Source organism: Phyllostomus hastatus, unplaced genomic scaffold, assembly GCF_019186645.2.
Source record: "Phyllostomus hastatus isolate PE091 unplaced genomic scaffold, TTU_PhHast_1.1 phas_contig_147, whole genome shotgun sequence".
NCBI lineage: Eukaryota > Metazoa > Chordata > Mammalia > Chiroptera > Phyllostomidae > Phyllostomus > Phyllostomus hastatus.
The window spans coordinates 7,668,924-7,688,737 of NW_025333603.1; the positions used below are offsets into that span (position 1 = coordinate 7,668,924).

The following is a 19,814-nucleotide window of genomic DNA, read 5'->3' on the forward strand; positions in this document are numbered from 1 at the left end:
TTTTTTTACTCTGATTTGAATACTTCCCACACTACCTAGTGCTGTGATTATAACTGCCCCGATGGTATATGCATTGTGTCAGAATCAATCATTTCTGTGAAAATATGTTTTTTCCTCAACATTAATGTAATTAATGCTATTCAGGAAATATACATGTAACTCAGATACAGTAGTCGATGTTTCCTTAGTCTATGTGAAAACCTTTGCTAGAAAAGAACAGTACAAAGGTGATACTGTTGACAAGATAGTTCAGAAGAACAGCATTGTAAGTTTTTATCAAACCTTATTTTTCTCATGCACTAGATCTCTCTTGTTACTTCATTGGTTTCTGTCTTGACCAGTTTGTGATGCTCTAGTCAGAGTGAACTTAGTGAGGTTCATTCCTTAGCTAAGGAATCATTTTCTGCCTCTCTCACCAATAAAGGCAGCTTCTTTACCCTTAGCACTGTCCTCCAAGCTCATGTCATTTGTGACAGGAGTTTCTATGAGAGTATCAGTAGCCAAGAGCAAGACTATCACTGCTGCTTTTTAAAAAAACAAAACACATATAACAACTGAACCATTAATTAAGCACCTACAGTGTGTCAGACACTGTATATGTGAGCTCATTCAATCCTCACTCTATATGTTACCTCATTTAACCACAATTCTGAAAGGTAAATCACAAAGGTCCAGTTTCACATATAAAGAAACTATCTTTGGCTCAGAGACATTCTGTAACTTACCTAAGGTCAAGCAAATGGCTGTACCAGATGTAAATCCCAAATCTACCTATGCTTTTCTGCTACCTAATGCTTCATTTCCCTTGACCTTGCCATGCTGGATTATTCAACAACAACAAAAAATATACTGAATAACTGTGCTGCAAAGCCCTATAAGGGGATATAAGAAAAGTATAAGGCATGGACTTTTTGCTCAGGGAAACAATAAACATGGGATTCACCAAATGTTAAAAATTAAACCTAATTATTTACCTTCGTTATGCCTGTGTAATTGCAGTTGAACTTGCTGGAGAAAAATCACACTGATTTTTTTTTAAAAACACAAACTTTAAACAAATACACAATAATGCTGAGCAAACCTATGTGTGATTTTCTAGCTAATTCTCTTTCCCTGGGTGAGAAGTCTTATTCCATACTATTCCTCATTCACAAACGAAACATTTCATGTTCCATTCCATTCCCTTTCCCAGCTGCCCTCACTGAGAAAACACAAGTCATCAGCCAAAAATGACCTTAATATTCTGTTCTTCAAGTCTCCATTGAAATGTCTCCCCTTCATAAAAGCCTGATAAACCTTTCTAGAGAAGTCCCCTCCACCATTATTCTCTTTCATAGTACTCTCCTAGAACTTTTCTTATTAAGCTATTACTTTTGCTTATTCAAAAACAATTTTTTTTTCTGATTCTTCCACTGGGATATAAGCTTCATAAGGGCAAGAATTACATCAGTCTTTTTAATTTTTATTTCTTACTACAATCTCAATAATTATTCATTGGATGTTACAAGAATGCATGACAGCATAATGGTTAAGAATGTGACTGAGTTTTGGATTTAGTCAGACTAGGATTGGAATTCTGGCAATACTATTAGACTTCCATAGTGACATTGGGCAAGTTGCTGAAACCCTCTTAAGCTGCAGTTTCTGTCTTGGAAAATGATTATAAAAACCTCATTCCTCAGAGTTGTTGCTAGAATTGAATGGGATCATTGATTTTTCAAAAGTCTGGCACTATGTATATTTTTTATTTATTTGTCTCAGACATTTATGAAAATGTTTATAGGACAAAGCCAAGTGATAAATTATTTGAGGTCACTGTCAGTTTGGTAGCACTCTACAGGTTCAATTTCCTGGTGACAAAGAATTTATCTAACTTAGCCTACATACCCTGGTCTATGTGTCTTAGTTGGGTAGAACATCTTCCTGTGCACCAAAGGATTGCGGATTTGATTTCCATTCCCAGCTAAGGCACATGCCCAGGTTGTGGGTTTGATCCCTGGCCCGGGCATGTACAAGAGGGTAACCTATCGATGTTATCACTCTTTCTCTCTCCTTGCCTCCCCCTCCCTCCCTCCTTCCTTCTCCCTCTCCCACTCCCTCTCTCCCTGTCTCTCTAAAAGCAATGGAAAAGTGCCCTCAGGTGGGAATAAAAAAATAAAATTAAATTAAGTTAGCCTACATTTCTGAATCTTATCGTGAAAGAAACTTTGTTTTTAAAGATTGTTTATTTATTTTATTTTTTAGAGAGGGAAAGGGGGAAAGAAAAAGAGGGAGAGAAACATCAGTGTGTGGTTGCCTCTCTCATGCCCCCTGCTGGGGACCTGTCCCACAACCCAGGAGTGTGTCCTGACTGGGAATCGAACCCGCAACACTTTGATTCGCAGGCCGGCACTCAACCACTGAACCCCACCAGCCAGGGCCTGAAGGAGAAGACTTTTGGATACCTTGTCATATGCCTTACTGATTTCTAGATAGTTGAAGCTTGTGAAATGCTCTGGAGTTCTCAGCCTAGAAGTGACTTTTCTAGACTTCTTAGGGGACTGAGATCAAGTTCACTTGTCTTTACTTTTTGAAAATCAAGGTATTAACTTGTCTTTGAGGATGCAGATTCCTCAGATAATACTAATTTCTATTATTCATTCTACCTATTGCAGTCCCTTTGTTCTACTACCTATCCTTTATCCAGCAAAGTATCCGTTAAGTATTTACTGTACCATAGTGCTCCCCTTATTTTCTCTCCTAGGTATTTTTGTCTGTTTTTCCACTTAGGATTCGTTATTTTCCTACTTTATAAATGGGCATAATAACTACACATTAATAAATACGGTGTAAAACAGGAAAATAAAAATAAAAGCAGATAAAGCCAATTAAAAGTGTCAGATAATGAGTATTTCTAAATACTTGGGTTGACTCAAATTTTGCACATAAACACTGAAAACAACTCCATAATTCTTGGAGCTAAAGGAGAAAAAAAAGGAAATGTCATAGGCATATCCTCATTCATTCGTTTACTCATCTAATATATATTTATTAAGTTTCTATTATTTGCCAGGTACTATAGCCTAGAGATTATAGTTTATCATTTACGATACTCATTGTCTGATTAAAGGAAGCCTAATCTCAAGATTTCTTGACACTAGACTTATCAGTGAGATCACTTTATAAGTTATATAAATGTTTAATCACTGTATTGTATACCTGAAACTGCTATATCATTATATGTCAACTGTAATTGAAAAATTAAAAATAATAAAAATTTTTAAATTTCCTGTAACTGAATTCAAGGAAGAATTATATGTTTTTCTGTTTGAGAGTCATTAGATAATATAATAGACAGTTATTTTCTACTGTTATCTTGCATAAAACAGATCATTTTAAACAGCTGTTTCTTATATCAATCCCCTGTAAAAAGCAGAGGGCTTTGTATTAAGTCTTTTTTCAGTAATGGTAATTCTTTAGAGAGCTTAGGTAATATGGTCCTTAAGTGTTCCTTTTTGAAGATCTAACTCATAACAGGTATAGAGCTCAAAGGAAAAGCTTACATAGTCAACCTATTCGTTTAACTCTGTCAAACACTGGGTAGTCTTGAGTGAGCCTTTGTCAAGTGCTGGGTTGTAATTAATTCTTGCTTGAAAGCTTTGATGAGTGTCTAAAAGTGCAAATGTTCTGTGCTGTTGGTCATGTATCTTTTAAAGATTTTCCTCCTGTGTATAAGATTTTTACTAATGGCCTCCCATATTTTTTCTCATTAGGATGATAATTATTTTTCAAATACATAAAGAAATGTCAAGGTTCTCTTGAGAAACTGACCAGCTCTGAAATAAATGATGCTGAACATTTTTTATATAATATTCAAATCACATTGTCTCCAAATTTTGCAGCTGGAAAAAAATCAGAGAACATAGCAACATGAAAATATATATATATATATCTTTACTTCAAATCTCTGTCCTAGAGTAGGGCATGATCTTATCTTATGATGATGCTGATATATAAATATAAAAATTATATAATAATATAATACAGTGCCAAGCATGGTGCTAAGTATAACTCCTTGTTTAGGGATATTGAGCTTGAGATTGGTATTATAACTTATTTTAGGAACCATTTTGCCACATCCTTAATTTGGGGGCAGGGGTTGAGAAAGGAAAACCAATTTTGACTCTAAAGCACATAAAAGAGAAGGAAAAGAAGTAATATTTATTAACCTACAGTCTAATTCTAAAACTAGATATCATTATCTTCATTTTATAGATGAAAAAGCTCAGAAAAATTAAATTATCCAAAGGAACAACTAGCAGTTGAAAAATCAGGTTTGTTTGACTCCAAAGTCTTTGTTCTTCCTGACAGTATTATGTTCCTTGCAATATTTCCTACTTTCTTTATTATGTTACTATTTGGATATTTTAAAACCCTTTTAAATCACATGTTCAGTCAATCAGTAATGACAGGATGAAATTATGTAAAAACTGCAGTATGCTAAAAGCTAAGAAGGAGGCTTAGAGTCATGAACTTGTGAACTATTACGTGCTTAATTTGCAGGTCCAAATGACCTATGGAGGTGGAAGCACAGTAAAAGGCCTGGGAGATCGTGATAATTCATGCCAACTGTCTTAATTAAACTTACTTCAGCAGCAGTTGGAAGAGGGAAGGAAAAGTTGTATGGTTAACATTGTCACAGTGGAGATAAAGGTTACTGAAGCATGAGTTGGCCCATTCATGCAACAAATATGTTAGTCACTAGGTGCTAGGAATGCAGAGATGATTCCTCCTGATAATAGCTCTATCTCAGAACACACAGTTCTCGCTGACTTCTAAGTACCCATTTTCTCCTCTGATTCCCTCCAGCACTTAGTCTGAAACACTAAACCTAGGCCCCAGTTATATACCATATATGTTCCTTTTGGGGGGTCCTTGATTTATCAAACCCAAAATATCCTTAGTGTATTAAGAACAAAAACCATATCTTGTCATATATTTAGTGGGCCCCCAAAAATACTGATCATTTGGTGAAAGAGCACAGAAGAAATGTTATCTGACATTGAACATAAAAGTGCTCTCTTATACAGCCTCTAGAAAATGAATCTTCTCTTTACATTTCTAAAGAAGGAATTTCTGCACTTGATAAGAGATTAGATTAGATGTTTTCTCTTATCCATCCCAACTAAGATTTATATTTTAAGTATTTAAAATAAATATTTATATTCTTACTAGTGGTGAGAAAAAGACAGCCAATTATCTATTTATTATTGTTCTTCCACAAAATTAGTATAAACTAGTCCCTATAAATTAGCTATACCCCTGTCATTAAACTGTCAGTGCCTCAAAGTCTTTCCACTTGAGTGCTTTATAGATGACAATAAGGAGGTAAACTAAGAAGTTACTTGGTTTTTTAAAACTCTGTCCACTACTCTATTGAGACAATTTCACAGTTTGCTGTTACTGGAAAGTCCGAGCCTCAGACAGTTGAGAGATGCTTTTAAGATTAAATCTACCCAAAGTCTCATTCTGTGTTTTCTTAAACTTGCCTTTAGTTTGGCTGTGTTCTCTAAGGTGCATACATTATTTGCATTTGCGTGGAGAGGCATTATGCCATCCTTCTAGAAAACAATTGATAATATGTATCGATAGTAATTAAATGACTCTAATTTTTACCCTGTAATTCCACTTCACAGACTTTTTTCCTCAGGTTATAATTCAGGATATTTATCTGAGCATTCTTTATTTATTAAAAACACTAAAAAGAAAAATCTTGCTCTAAGTATATAGTTATATTATTCATCCATTTAAAATGCTGGTTCATTACTGTTGTGTAGAAGGCTAAAAAATTGTATCCACCTGGGCAGTGATTACTGCCAAAAGGAAAAGATATACTTGGACAAAAGACTGATGAAAAAAAAAAAAAGACGGGTGTGATTAACAGTATGTTTAAAGTTTATGGAATTGATATCACATGCAATTTTTCTTTGTTTTTGTAAGGAAATTATTATCTTTCAAATTTTATATTTATTTCATGATTGGCTAATACATTCACATTAGTCAAGACTCAAAAGGCATAAAAAGGTATGTAATAAATGGTAGTGAAAAACAATTAAGATTAAATAAAAAATAAATAAAAAATAAAAAAGTTTATAATAAAAAGTCTCCTACTTAACCTGTCTCTAAGTTGCCTTCTCCAGAGGCAATGTTATAAGCTTCTAATTTAATCTATTCAGAGATTATTTTATATATAAACAAACTAATATGCTGTATTTATTTTCCCCCAGTTTTACACAAATGACAAACACTATTTAACAGCCTGCTTTTTCCACTAACATTATATCTTAAATATATTCCATATCAGTTCATAAAGAACTCTTTATATTTTATGGCTACCTAGTATTCCTTTAAATTCCAAAAGATACTATAATTTGTTCAATCAGATCCTGTTGGTGGGCATTAGAATTATGTCCAGTATTCTGCTATTATAACTCTATAGTACTTACTTGTGCACTTAGGTGATTTCCACATGGTAATATATCAATAGACTAAATTCCCAGATGTAGGTGTCCTAGTTTAAGAGTATAGGTACATTTTTCATTTTTATAGGTATTGGCAAATTGCCCATGGGGAGTTGGTACCAATTTCACTCTTACTAACAGTGTATACAATAGTGTCTGTTTCCCTATAACCTTGCCATCACAAGGTAGTACCATTTTTTTATTTTTACTAATCTGACATAAAAATTGTCTCTTGATGTAGCTTTAATTAGGAGATAACTCATTCTGAGTTATTTTAAATATCTTTTCATATGTTTCTGAGCCATTACTGTTCCCATTTCTTGGAGCTGTCTTTATATATTGTTGGTGGATCTTTTTCCTCATTGTTTTGTTAGAATTCTTTATAAACAGGGCAAAAGTTTACAGTTGTGAGTACACGAAACACTTTATTCTTGTATTATTATTTATTAATTGTTGTGTTATTTTCCATACAAACAATGGGAAACCTTTTGGCCACTCCTGTATTAGGGAAATTAGTCTTTTTTCTGTGGTTTGAAATTCAGAATTCTTCCCTCTGTTTATCATTTATCTTTTGACCTTGTTATGGTGTTTTTTTACCATGTAGAAATAGTCAAAACTATCAATTTTGCCTTTTACACTTCACTGTTCTCCAGCTTACTAACCTTCTTGTTACCTCTTAAATATGCTAGATACTTTTTTAGTTGCTGTTCTCTCTGCCTGGAATTCTCTTCCTGGAGATATGTGTTGTCCCTTCCTCCTTCACCACTTTGAGTCTTTGCTCAAATATCAACTTCTCAGTGATACTTGCCCTGACGACTTATTTTATATTGCAACCTCCCCATCCCTGATTTGTTTTTTGTGTATCACACAAAAAAAAGTCTGGAGCTCACAGACTTTAGAGGTATTTGTTTGTTTGTCTCATATCAGATTGCAGGTCATCTATATAAATGAAGCAAGTGAGAATTACCATCTTCAATGCGGCAATCACCTCAGTAGACTAGACACTTGGTCTAGTGAAGCAGCCATTGCCCAAAACATTTTGGAGATAACGTCTTTAAAAACTGCCTTCAGAGGCTGCTTACAGCCTTACAAAGAGAGCAGTCCTGTGTTCTGAAGGCAGTGTTTTCAGAGTGTTGTCCATTCACCTGGTTTGGGGTTAGCAGCTTATTTAAAAAGCAGTTTCCTGGGCCTTATCCCAGACTTATTGACTCAGAATCTCTGAGAGAATGAAGCTGAGGAACTTGCCTTTTAAGTAAACTTCCTAGGTGATTACTGGGCCATTAAAGCTTAAAGACCACTGAGTGTAGAGTCAGTGCCCCCAGCTTAATCATGTACCTTGTTTACCCCAGTTTGAACCAATGACTTAGGACTATTTCCAAAAATCATAGCCACTGTCAAAGGACAAAGTATGCGCCAGGGGTGCTGAACATTCCTAATGGAGAAACTCCAGAAATGAGCTGAACAATGCTATGTATACAGACTTGTGGAGATGATATTGCAGGAGACAAAACTCACGCTAGCTTGGTTTGCGTATGCCTGACAGTACTAGCAACTTGATAAGTCTCACTTCACATATTAAAGGACCTTGGCTTTAATTTCTCTGTAAAAGAGAAAAGGGGGAGAAAGTAGGAGTGTGTATTGGCAAATAAGTAGATGATCTGTAAGGTACTTTATCTTCTGGTTTTTCTACCAGTGTGCATAAATAAGTTTGGACAAACACTTGACTGAATTATGTGTAAATAACGAGGCTTATTACTGTAACAAAAAACACTAGTTTGGGGTGTTACCAAGGTGACTTCAAAAGAAGTATTGTAGTATAAGGTTAGCAGCTTCAGCTAAGGAAGTATATACAAAAGACTTGCCTTAAACTCCTGGGTAATGCTGAGAAGTCCTGTAGTACTGTTCAACATTAATTTCTTCTGCTCAGTAAACTTGTTTTCAAGAAATGGTTCACACATTATCAGAAAGAGATTTAATGTATTTAATAGCTCAAGAGTAAGCAGACAGAAATTTTCATGTTACGTCTTGGTTTTAAAGTAACTAGCATTACTAAACATAGATGTATTAAAAAATAGCAATTGTAGTTTTGTATCCAGTTTTAAATATGTGAAGCTTTGTAGTATTGTACAGCTGCAGCATGTATAATTTTTTGTTTTACTTTCTGAATATCAATACCTGCTCTTTCATTCTCTGAAAGTAAAACCAATGGCTTTTTATTTAGTCAGCAATTCTTTGATGCTATATCATATTACACGAAAAAAATCAATGTTGGCCTATCAGTATAAGCTATTATTTTAATCCTGGAAGTTATGACAAAAATGTTAAATGTCATTATGTAACTAATAGTAATAAAAATAGCTACCAAAATCAAGGGACTATCATATTCTAGGCACACTTTGGAGTGCTTTCTACATATATCTTATAAGAATATAAGTGTTTTCTTCTCCAAGGAGGACATACAGAGGGCCCAGAGACATGAAATAATGCTCAGCATCACTAACCATCAGAGAGATGCAAATTAAAACCACAATGAGATACCACTTCACACCAGTCAAAATGGGCATCATAAACAAATCAACAAACAAGTGCTGATGAAGTCATGGAGAAAAGGGAACCCTAGTACATTGTTAGTGGGAATGCAGACTGGAATAGCCACTGTGGAAAACAGTATGGAATTTCCTCAAAAAACTAAAAATGGAACTGTCTTTTGACCCAGCAATCCCACTGCTGGGATTATACCCTAAGAACCCTGAAACAGCAATTCAAAAGATCCTGTGTACCCCAATGTTCATAGCAGCACAATTTATTATAATAACCAAGTGTTGGAAACAGCCTGAGTGCCCATCAGTAAATGAATGGATCAAAAAACTATGGTACATTTACACAATGAAATGCTATGCAGCAGAAACAAAGAAGGAGCTCCTACCCTTTGTGACAGCATGAATGGAACTGGAGAGCATTATGCTAAGTGAAGTAAGTCAGGCAGTGAAAGACAAATACTATATGATCTCACCTATAAGTGGAACCTAATCAACAAAACAAACAAGCAAGCAAAATATAAACAGAGACATTGAAATAAAGAACAAACTGACAGTAACCAGAGGGGCTGGAGGAGGTGATAATGGTGTGGAAAATAGGAAAGGTCATCAAGGAACATGTATAATGAACATATGGACAAAGCCATAGCAAGGTCGGATCAAGGGTGGGAGGTGGGGGTGGGTGGAGTTGGGGGAGGGAATGGAGACAACTGTACTTCAACAACAATAAAAAAAGAATGTAAGTGTTTTAAAGATAAGTAGTATTCCCCCTTTACATGGAAGTCATGCACAGTGTTATGGGTTCATTTTTTGTCAGATGTGCATTTTTTTTTTACATTTTCTAGTACAGAGTAGGTAAATAGTAAACGTTTGTGAATTGTCATCACCCTCCTCTCAAATTACTGTTTCTTTTAGTAAATATTTTATGTTAGGGCACAACTTAGTAAAAGCCACAACTTATGTGATTATGACTTTGATGGAAAGAAAGTAAATTATATCCTGTTTTAAATTAAAATGAGATTACTTTTATCCATATCTGATTTGTTAGTAATCCTGATTTTCATTAGCAAGTTAAAAAACTTCAGAGATTGAAAATTTTACTAATGATCAATCTCTGCTAGCCATCAGATGTTCTATTTATTTTTCTCCCTAAACTTTAGATTTAAAGATAAGATTTTATCTTAGATCTTTAATAGCAAGAACTGATGAATATGTGCTACTAATTTTATTTTTGTTTCTTTACCAAGGTCAAAGTTTGAGGCTTCCCACTCCCTAATCCTCCCACTCCACAGAGACATGAGTTGCTTTATTATACCTGATTTGTGGTATTCTTTAATTCATTTTCTTGACCCTTCCTTTTTCTTCCCCTACCTTCCTTCCTCTCTCCTTCATTTTAACCCCTTAGTGAGGGCATTTATTCTTTATCTTTTCAAATTTGTCACTTTAGCTTTGGGTTTGGGCAGTTGATTAATCAACTTGTTATTCCCCAAATAGGTCTATGATGAGTAGGTTGTTTGATTTATTAAAATATTATAATTAAAAAAGCCATTTCTCCTTGCCACGGAACAGTTGCTTTCTCCTTTGGGTTTGAGATTGCAGGTATCCAGTTGCTGTAGAAACCATTCTCCCTTCATGACACCTCGCCCTATGAATATCATATGCAGTTAGTTCGGTTGACAACTTTGGTGCTGCCACTAGGTGCACTGCCATACCTATTCTAAAGGAAGAAAATACCACAAAAAAAAAAGAACCACATATTTTTTACTCTTAAAACAACTTTTTTTCTAAATCTGTTTTTGTTCTGATTTGAACTGGATTTTTGCTGGTGGTAATGTGCCATGAATGCTAACTTTGAATGCTAACTTTGTGCTGTGAATGACCTTTAGAGGAAGAAGCAGAGCCTCCCAGCTATTAGAAAAATTTGATATCTGCATTAAGTTCTTGTAAATCATAGCGCAAGGAATTGACAAGTAGGAATTTTGTAATTTGTGGCTGTCCATTGCCCCTACAGGCTCTCGATGATTACAATTTGAAAATCTCAGAGTAAACACAATTCAGATCTTAGATTAATCACATTAATTAAAATTTTAACGAAGTCTCTCTTTGATCAGAACAAATTGGTAGTCAAAGCTACTAGAAAGTATCAACAGGCTGCATGATCCCTGTATATTTCTCAACTGCCTCTAAAAAAATTAAAATGATTTACCAATCTCTGCTGTTAACTGATCACTTTGTTGTTTTTTATGGTTAATTGAACAGCTAATGTGTCTTTGAAGTCTGCACCTCTCTTGAATATGTTTTGTGTAGTTTTGAAATTTGTGTTATATATTATTTTAAACCCAATAAAATAACCACATTTTCTTAATTATTTTTCCTTCTAGCTCATTTCCACAAAAATAAAATTTGGGAAGTACACAATTCTCAGGCAATATTGTCTTAAAATTGAATTCATAAAACCATTAAGCAAGCAAGTCTCCCTCCCTCCCTTCCTTCCCTTCCCTTTCCTTTCCTTCCCTTTCCTTCTCTTCCCTTTTCCTTTTCCCTTTCCTTTCATTTTCCCTTTCCTTTCTCTCCCGTTTGAGGAGTACCCCATTTAGCTAGTATCACTTGTGAGGCTAGTTCTGTGATGGGCATCTACCATGTGATGCCCATTAGTGTGAAAGGAAATGACATTCCAGCTGTGTGTGTGTTTTGATAATATTTCATTTCAGAGGATGCCAATGATCAGATCAGGAGCAAGATTGACTTGAAATATTATAGTAAAAAGTGGAGAGAAAAATTAGATCTTAACTTTCTAGTCTACATATCTCCATTGAGAAACTTGGGTGTGAACTTTGGTACAGAGGATTAGGCTGCTTGAGCACCTTTTATCTCATAATAGTTGTGGAATGTGAAGATCTGAATTTCATAGGGGCATTGATATTTCATGGCCAACAATGGGTTTCTCAAGGCTTCATCATTTCAGATTGGCATGAGGTCTGGTTATTTCTGCTGTAAATACGTATATGAGCCTGCCTCCCATGGACTTATTTACAGTGGCGCTAACTTGTCTTGGCATTCTTGCTGACAGTTCTGGTGGTCTTTAACACGGTCTACTTTATATAGTCATGTCATAGGTTTTATGGGGATTCAGCCTAAATTTGGGAGATGAATTTCTGTAGACAAATATATTGGCTTTAAAAATTAAGAGGTTTGATTCTGTTTTGAATTTGATATCAAATGAATCTGAGCACATGACATTTTAATGCCATTTGTCTTTTCAAATAGATTTACCTTCTAACTCATATGACGACAGGACTTTGCTCATCAGCTAGAACATACATTTCAGAGGAGTTGTTACCTAAAATATTATCATAAGGCATAAGAAAACACACGATTTAAGTTGCCTTTCATGAACATAATTAAGAATTAATAAGCTAGTACCAGTGGCTAGTCCCCAGAATTTCCACTGTTTTGCCTTTTGTGACCTGTGTTATTAAAAGTCCATTATTTTTACAGACTTTATTAAATTGGATCTTATTAAAGCATTCTATATTTGCATTTGGTCTTTCATAATTCATTATTATTATGACATTTACTTTTTACCATCAGATCTGAAAACATATCATAAGCTACCCTTTTCTCTTGAAAGAAATGCTAATTTCAAACAGTCCTCTAATAGAAGAGAAAAGCTTTATCAGTTTTTTCATTTATTCCAGATCGTGTTAAGAATACTAATGCTAGACTTCAGTATGCTAATATCTCTGAGCTTTTTTTGGTGAAAAGCTTAGAATTATTATTTTTATCCCATACTAAGTATGAAACTAGAAGACCTTCTGCTATTGGAGAAAACACAATTCTAAAGTACAAGTCTTGATTCTAAAAACTTGTGGAAATGTTGCCAAATCCTGTTTAGATTAGGATAATGATAGTCAATTTAACTTTGTACCATGCAATATTTGTCCTACTTAGGAAATTATTTTCTCTTAAAATTCATTTTGTTGATTCTTCACACATATGTTAGGGTAGTACAGCTTACCATGTTCAACAGTAAGAATCTTGCGCTCTCAGCCCTAGACAGCATTCAGGGTGTGCTGCCTGCTTCACTGTATGATAATCGTTTCTGTATCAGTTGTTCTGTAGTGGAAAATTCAGTATAGCAAGGCTTCACCTATTGATATCAGACAAGCTGCCTAATTTTAATATAACTAATAAAACAGTGAGTTTTTTGTTGGGGTACTAGTAAATTTATTAAACTCTGAAATGAAACTTACTTTGGATTTTGTCTCATTTTAGATTTCTGACGATGTGCAATAGACACTTTGGCAGTGTTGTTGCACAGACCGTTCGGACTCAAAAAACAGACCAGTTTCCACTTTTTCTGATTATTATGGGAAAGCGATCATCTAACGAAGTGTTAAATGTGATACAAGGTACAGTAAATGTCACCAGGGGAGAACAGTGTCTTCTTGTATATATGATAACCTTATAACATTTACCATCAAAGCTGACAGTAGTTCTTTGTATTGGTGAATATTTCAGCATTTTAAAATATAGAACTTCCTGAAGAAGAACAGCTTCAAAAAGTATAGGTACTGTGAAGAATGAAATAATGCTGCATGAAAATCCAATAGAAACGCCTTAATAGAATTACACAGCCCGTTGGGACATAGGATAATCATGTTAAATGTTCAGAATTGCTAAATTCTCTAAACTAGCAATTAAGTCATAACCAGTTGTCAAATATGACATTTCATATATGTATATATACATAAAGATTTCTTGCTGTAACGTAGATTAGTTGAAAGAAATGTTTTCCTTTAGTTACTGAGAAAAACCAGTGAATGGATAGTGTGAATAGAATTGTTTCAGTGGTGGTTGTTTCCTGTTATTTGTGTGAATCCATGTCTAGGATGCAACTCAGGCATGAAGTTACAGGATACCTGTGAACTTAAACTTTACCAAAAAATTAAACTTTCCATTCTTTACCCAAAAAAAGAAAAATAAGTGAATGATTTTTCCCTTTTACCTATTAACTCCAGAGATGCATATAAAATGTTACCTTATTCATGGCAAAACTTAAATGGAAAATAGTGTCTCTTCTCTATGTCATGGGGAAAAAGATACTTCAAGTGCCTTACACTAAATAAAACCTTCAATATTTTATCTTTCCTCTATAAATAGAGCATTCAAGTTCATAATGTTAAACAAGAATGAACTAAATAGATAGATAGATAGATAGATAGATAGATAGATAAATTGCATGTATGGATCATGAAGGTAACACCCTTTCCCTGTCAAAGATAATATTACAAAAGCCAGTGGTTCTCAAAGTGTGGCCCATGGATCCCGGAGCTCCCCTAGACATTTCCAGGAAATCTGCAAAATCAATATTATTTTCATAATAGTAATAAGACTTTCTTTTGCCTTTTTTACTGTGTTGACATTTGTACTGGTGGCACAAAATCAGTGTTGTTTGAAAGTGCTGGCACCTTAGTATGAATCAAAGCCATGACACATAACTGTACTAGCACTCATATTCTTCACTTCCATATAGGTGCAGTTAAAAATTATTACTATTATTACATTTTAACCCTTTATATATTTTGTATGACACAATGGTAGGTGTAGATAAAGCACTTCTCTGTGTCAAAGTTCAATGGTAGTCTCAAAGAAAAACGCTCGTGTGGTTACTTGAGCCAAACTAGTTATTTATTTTTGCAGAACACTATTTTTGCTTGAATATGACTGACTGACACACTATACTTACATAGCTTGGATATTTAGCAGACGTTTTCTCCAGAATGAACAAAGTAAGTCTGCCACTTCAAGAAAAAGAATTGACAGTATGTGTTGCCAGTGATAAAATTTGAGCTTGTAAGCAAAAGGTTATATCTTTCACCATTAGAGTGACAGCTTACATTTTTGATGACATCAGTGGTGATGTTAAATGTGATTTTTTTAATGTATAATTAGGTGTTGGCATTCAGAAGAAATGCATAGTTCAGTGAACCAGTGTTTTCCAGATGATCAATGCATAATATCATAAAGTCATGCATGAGTAAAAAATCTATTCAAAGGGCAAGATAGACCAATAGATTTTAATAAGCAAAGTACAGAAATTTCTTTGATACAGTTTCAAATTCTTCACATAGCTCACCTTGAAATCTCCACTTGTCAGTTTGGGTATATTAAAAAGGAATGTCTACAATTATCTGTTAAAATACTCCTCACTTTTTAAATTGTTGACACTGTGACAGATGTCACCATTTCCCCCCTGCCACCTAACCCTACCACGCCCCACCCTGGCCTTCACCTCATTGATGGATCTCAAAGGGGAGAGGGGCTTGGGGGACTAGAAGAGATTAGCCAAACAACATATATGCATAGCCCTTGGATGCTCCTCACTTTTTTGTTTACTTATCTATGTAAGATCAGATTTGTTTCATAAATTTCAACTAAGACAATATGTTTTAATTAGTTTAATATGGAAGTAAATATAAGAATCTAGTTGTGTTCTGTTAAGCCAGACATTAAAAAGTTGTACAAAATATGTTAAAACAATGGCATTCTTCTCACTAAACTTTTTCTTTTGGTACATAGAGTCATTTTTCATTAAATGTGATATTTATAAGTATATTAACAAGTAATGCTTTACTATCATCACTTTTAAAATAATTCTTAACCGTGTTTTAAATATTTCAGTTTTAATTTCTAACATAGTAAATCTTGATAACTATAACCTACATACAGTTCTTTAGGGATTTCAATAGTTTTTAAGAGTATAAAGGGGTTTTAAAATCAAAAAGTTCATAAATGACTCCAGTAGGCTCTAAAGAATAAATTTGCCCTGAATTTGGATTATTAAGGGTTTAGGTACAAAGTATCTATAAGTCCAGTTTGGCAGTGAGTCCTTACAGTTAGGCCTGAAGCATAGATTATAAGCAGTGGGTTAAGCCTGAAAATTAAAAGTCAGTATGTAGTCAAAATATTCATGCCCTATACTCTGAGGCTTGGGCACTACAGTTTACAAATAAGAAATGGAAACCCAGCCCTGGCCAGTGTGGCTCAGCTGGTTGGAGCATCATCCAGTAAAGCAAAAGGTAATGGTTCCATTCCCGGGAAGGGCACATGCCTGGGTTCCAGATTTGTCCCAAGTCAGGGCGCATGCAAGAGGCAACCAATTAATGTCTCTCTCACATCATCAACATTTCAGTCCCTTTCTTCCTCTCTCTTTAAAATCAATAAATGTGTCCTCACATAAGAAAAATGATTGATAGATATAGATAGATAGACAGACAGACAGATAAAAAGCAATGGTTCCTGAGCCTACCCCTGATCCGGGAATCAGCATTAAAAAGAGAGAGAGAAAGAAAGAAATGGAAAACAAAAGATTTGCCCAGGAATAAACTCTGCATCAGTGATGATCCTAAACTTTTTGCCCTTTATCATGTCTGGTAACAATAACTACCAGTGATTGGGTGTGTACTATACATAATATCTAATCCTTCTCAGAGGCCTACAGAGGCAGTGATATCTTCATTGTGTGATAAAGAAATTAATCATTAGCTACAGTGAGTCACTCATTTACTCATTTGTTTATTAGGTGAATATTTGTTAAACCCTTGTCATTTGTTAAACCCTAGAAACTGTCATGTGCTAGACAGTTTCTAGGTACTACATCGTAGTGGTGGAACTAGGGTTATAACTCTGACTACAAAACCAGTTTTGCATTCTTAGTACCATGATACTACACCAACATAATATTTGTTCTCTAGGTCATTTATTGAGAAAGGAGCCAATGTGACCAAATCATTTTCCTTTGCTAAGTACTAGAGGTGTTCCCTAACCCTTTGCTGTCAATGATCATAAGAAAAATTGGGTAAAATCATGTTACCCAAATAAAAAATCATGTTAATCATGCTCTACACTGGTAGAACACCAGCAAGAATACTTGCTATTTGTTGTCTCACTGGTGGCCATTTCATTAATGGGAGAAGAAGACCCTTTCTCACACCCTGGAGAAAGACAGATTCTTTTGGCTGTAAGTTCAAAAGAATAGAATTGCTATATCTCTATGTATCTTCAAGAATTTCTCTATTGTAGATGCATCCAAAGCAAGTAATAGGACTTAATGCGTTCAGAAATGGCACATTTGTGCCATGTGTTTTTTTATGGACTTGAGCAGGGAATAAAAGAGCATTAAGGAATATTAAACATTTTAAATACCTTCTTCATTAAAAATTATAGCATAGAAATTTGAAAGCAGCTGAAGGGAGAAATATCACTCGGGCAAAAAACGGAAATTTATTTTTTTCAGGACTTAAGATACTATTTGTTTCACTGAAGAATCTTTAGAATTAGAAAATAATTCTAAGTAAACTGTGTATTGATGTAGTAGAGAGGACAGCTTTGAGTCAGACTCATGGTTTCCAATCCTGGCCCCACCACTTAACCAGCGTGACCTTGGTTGGTAGGTTACTTATGCTCTATAAACCTGATTTTTCTTCTCTTTAAAATCAAAATTACAACAAAAAATTATTGTACAGATTAAATGAGGTGATATATATCATGTTCTTAGCCTAATTACTGGCATATAAACAAACAGTAGTTGTTACTAGTATTATTAAGTAGATATGTTTTTATAATATGAAAGAACTTTTGACCCTTATGACTTGGACATTACTATTTATGCTGCTAAAAAAATACTTCTTAAGAATCTGTTCCCTGAAATCTAAATGTTCTGAAATTTCAACTGTCCAAATACTGCTTTACTTTTTCATATTGAACTTTTCAGTGAAAACATGAAAGAATCTTAAGTAGATAATAGCATCCTAGTTTGTAAATTTTTTTAGACTGTAGTGATTTCTTATGATTAATTCTAGAATGACTTCCCATTTTATAATAACTAATAATGTGAAGTTTGGCGGTCTCCATGTGTTGCTAGGTAACACAACAGTGGATGAGTTAATGATGAGACTCATGGCTGCAATGGAGATCTTCACAGCACAGCAACAGGAAGATATAAAGGATGAGGTAAGGTGAAAGGTTAAGTAGCTCTTTGGTACGATTTTGATGAGAATTTGTCAAATGGTAATGCTTGCTTGTGTCATGATTGATAAGTAAGGATGATGAAGATGCATTTCCAGATTAAACAGGACTTTTATGCCATTGAGTTTATCTTGCAGTCCATTCTTTTCATGACCCCACAACCCAACAATTTGTTTAATTTCATAGACATTTACTCTTTGCTAGATTTGATGTGGAGGCAGCAGGTCAATTTGCAGGAAATGAATTCCAAAGCATGGTTATGGAAGAAACTACACTCCAGAAAATCTTACCTACTATGTGGGTTTTTCATTCACTTTTAAGATTCTCTTTATCTTTACTCTCTTTAAATATTGAGATTAATTAGCAATAAGCACATTTTACATTTGAACATGTTTTTGAAGCACTGTGAAAATTAGTAAAAGCTCTCCAAAATTCTGAATTTCTCAGCCTCTTGAGTATATTCAGATGGTATAGAGGACATGAGTGTGGAACCTCAAAGAAAATAATAACAGCAATACTGACAGTGACAATGGTAGTCAACACTTAACTGAATAACTATCCCTATGCTTAAAGTCCTAGGGGAGGGTGGTGTATGGAGAGGACTGCTTCTGATAGAGGGGTATAGCCAGGCTTTGATGACTCGGCAGGAAGGAAACCAGGGAATAGCTTCACTTGGCGTCCACACTCTGACCTTCTGCTAGTACCTCCTATTGACCTCCCTGGGCAAAAACCTAGGTAGAGCATGGATACTGAGGCACAAATGGAAGATAATCTATCACAGATTGGTATTATGGTCTCCACTTTTCAGATGAGAAAACTGAGGATCAAGAAAGTTAATTTACCTGCCCTGACTGGTGGGTTGAGTATCGTCCTGCAAAATGGAAGGTCACTGGTTCACTTCCCAGTCAGGGCACATGCCTGGGTTATGGGCCAGGTCCCCTGTTGGGGGCTTGTGGGAGGCAACAGGTAGATGTTTCTCTCTCTTTCTCCCTCCCCTCTCTCTAAAAATAATTAAAGTCTTTTAAAAAAAAAAGTTAATTTACCGAAGGTTGTTCAGCTGGTGGGACATAAAATAATCACAAGTAATCGTTAGTGCTTTATCAGTCAAGAAATTTCTAGATTTGGAAAATAGCCTTAAGATAAGCTTTGAAACATTAACATTTACTAATTTGAGATGCTAAGTTAACAGATATTTATAAATTTTTTTTCAATTTTGTTTTTAATTAAATTACAAAAAGATTTCTATAGAACAAAAAGGGGAGAGTTTGATTTCTGAGTAATGATAATGAATGTTTTCAATAGAATACCCCTTATTGCAAATGGGAAACATGTAGGCAATTTTAATATAACCCAAACTATTGTATTTTACTTTACTTACTTGTCTTACATAAGACTGTGTTTGTTGAAAAGAGCAAGGGTTGTATCATATTCACATTTGTATCCCCTGACAGTATACCTAGGAGTAGGCATTCAGTGTTTGTCAAATGGTTAAATGAATGCTGGGAAGAATTTACATGAAATGATATTACTTAAAAAAAATACTTGATTACAGTGGTATAAAACCTGACAAATCCACATTAACAAATGTGAAAATTTAGAATGTCATAACTAGTTGACAGGTTTAATGCTCATTAGGTTTCTTTTATTGCTGCAAAAATGTTGTTTGTAATTTTTCTTTATAGTGTTTCATTTGCTGTGAGGGAAAGGTAATCGAGTATATGGTAGAAAGATGTTTATCTGTTACTCT

General features: G+C 34.6%; 1 protein-coding gene across 1 annotated transcript in view; it reads left to right on the forward strand.

The window, feature by feature from the left end:
* Nucleotides 1–19,814, forward strand: part of FAF1 (Fas associated factor 1) — a 412,428-nt gene that overhangs the window by 297,799 nt on the left and 94,815 nt on the right. The window contains exons 14-15 of the mRNA XM_045857312.1: nucleotides 13,313–13,449; nucleotides 17,964–18,052. Of these exons, the coding sequence (XP_045713268.1) occupies nucleotides 13,313–13,449; nucleotides 17,964–18,052 (226 nt within the window). The remainder of the gene's footprint in view (nucleotides 1–13,312; nucleotides 13,450–17,963; nucleotides 18,053–19,814) is intronic.